Source organism: Anneissia japonica, unplaced genomic scaffold (genome assembly GCF_011630105.1).
Source record: "Anneissia japonica isolate Jap-2015-1 unplaced genomic scaffold, ASM1163010v1 scaffold81819_len1125_cov79_single, whole genome shotgun sequence".
NCBI classification, from domain to species: domain Eukaryota; kingdom Metazoa; phylum Echinodermata; class Crinoidea; order Comatulida; family Comatulidae; genus Anneissia; species Anneissia japonica.
This window is the reverse complement of record NW_022715010.1, coordinates 1-1,125: the sequence shown is the minus strand read 5'-3', so window position 1 is coordinate 1,125 and position 1,125 is coordinate 1. Positions and strand designations below refer to the sequence as shown.

The 1,125-nt window shown below is 43.6% G+C and overlaps 1 protein-coding gene across 1 annotated transcript; it reads right to left on the bottom strand.

Moving 5' to 3' along the window:
• Window positions 1-18: 18 nt before the first annotated feature.
• LOC117109144 (scavenger receptor class A member 5-like) lies at window positions 19-348 on the bottom strand (the record flags this gene model as incomplete). Its single annotated transcript, XM_033251393.1, has 1 exon — window positions 19-348. A coding segment is annotated over one exon (330 nt), but the record flags the coding sequence as incomplete, so codon positions are not given.
• Window positions 349-1,125: the final 777 nt, after the last annotated feature.

Below are 1,125 nucleotides of genomic sequence, written 5' to 3'. Positions count from 1 at the left end.
AACAGGCGATGCACCTACCGCAAACAACTCCTACATCTTCTCCATGACCGCAGTTGGAATTGTCCCATCTTCGGCTATTGCAGTGCCAAATCTGGCTTTCTCCACCTCCACATTGAAGGTCGTCGATCCAGATGGGACCACCACCACCTCCCCAAGTCCTATAAGACGCAGCTCCGACGTAGCCAAGCGATCGACAGGCAACGTTTGCATCGTTCATGCCAAACATATCGTCGCATACTGTACCCCACTCCCATCGATCTTCGCAGAAGAGCCAGCATCCGGTTTTGTACCACCAAACCTCCAATCGGCCTTCCCAAGAGACACTTCCACTCGACAATCTGATACTCTCTGCAAGGATGGTACACAATACGTGCGTTAACAAAATGGTAATCTCACTATAATAAAACAATTTATCAAATCCTTATTATAGGCCTAATAAACATTATTAATAGCAGTATACTTATCAATGTTATCATTATTAACATAAGCTTAAGGCAACCACATAATGACAATAATAAATAATAATTATAAAAATTATCCCCCGCCGGACACCAATCTGGTATTTCTATCTGAGTCAAGGTTTCGGGGCCAGGAATTACTGTTTAAGGTTAGACTTAAGGCTACATCACTTAACTGCAATATGGTAAAAACTATCCCCCGCTGGAGACCAACCCGGTATTTCTGAGTCGAGGTTTCGGGGCCGGTATTACAAGGTAGGACAGGTACAATCACTTAAATAAAAATGGTAAACTATCCCCCGCCGGACACCATCCCGGTATTTCTAAGTCAAGGTTTCTGGGCTGGGATTACAATTTTTAACATAACTACATACCTAATTAAACAATGGTAAAAACTAACCTCCGCCGGGCACTATCCCGGTATTTCTGAGTAAAGGTTTCGGGGCTGGGATTACAATTTTTAACTTAAATACAAACCTAACTAAACAATGGCAAAAACTATCCCCCGCCGGACACCATCCTGGTACTTCTGAGTCAAGGTTTCGGGCCCGGGATTACAATTTTTTTTACAATTGTTTCTTATAAGCAAATTTGAATATATCAAGAAGCTGACATTCGGTTACACAATAGGGCACCCCGTCTGGAAAAGCTGCCCCCCCCCCCCCCC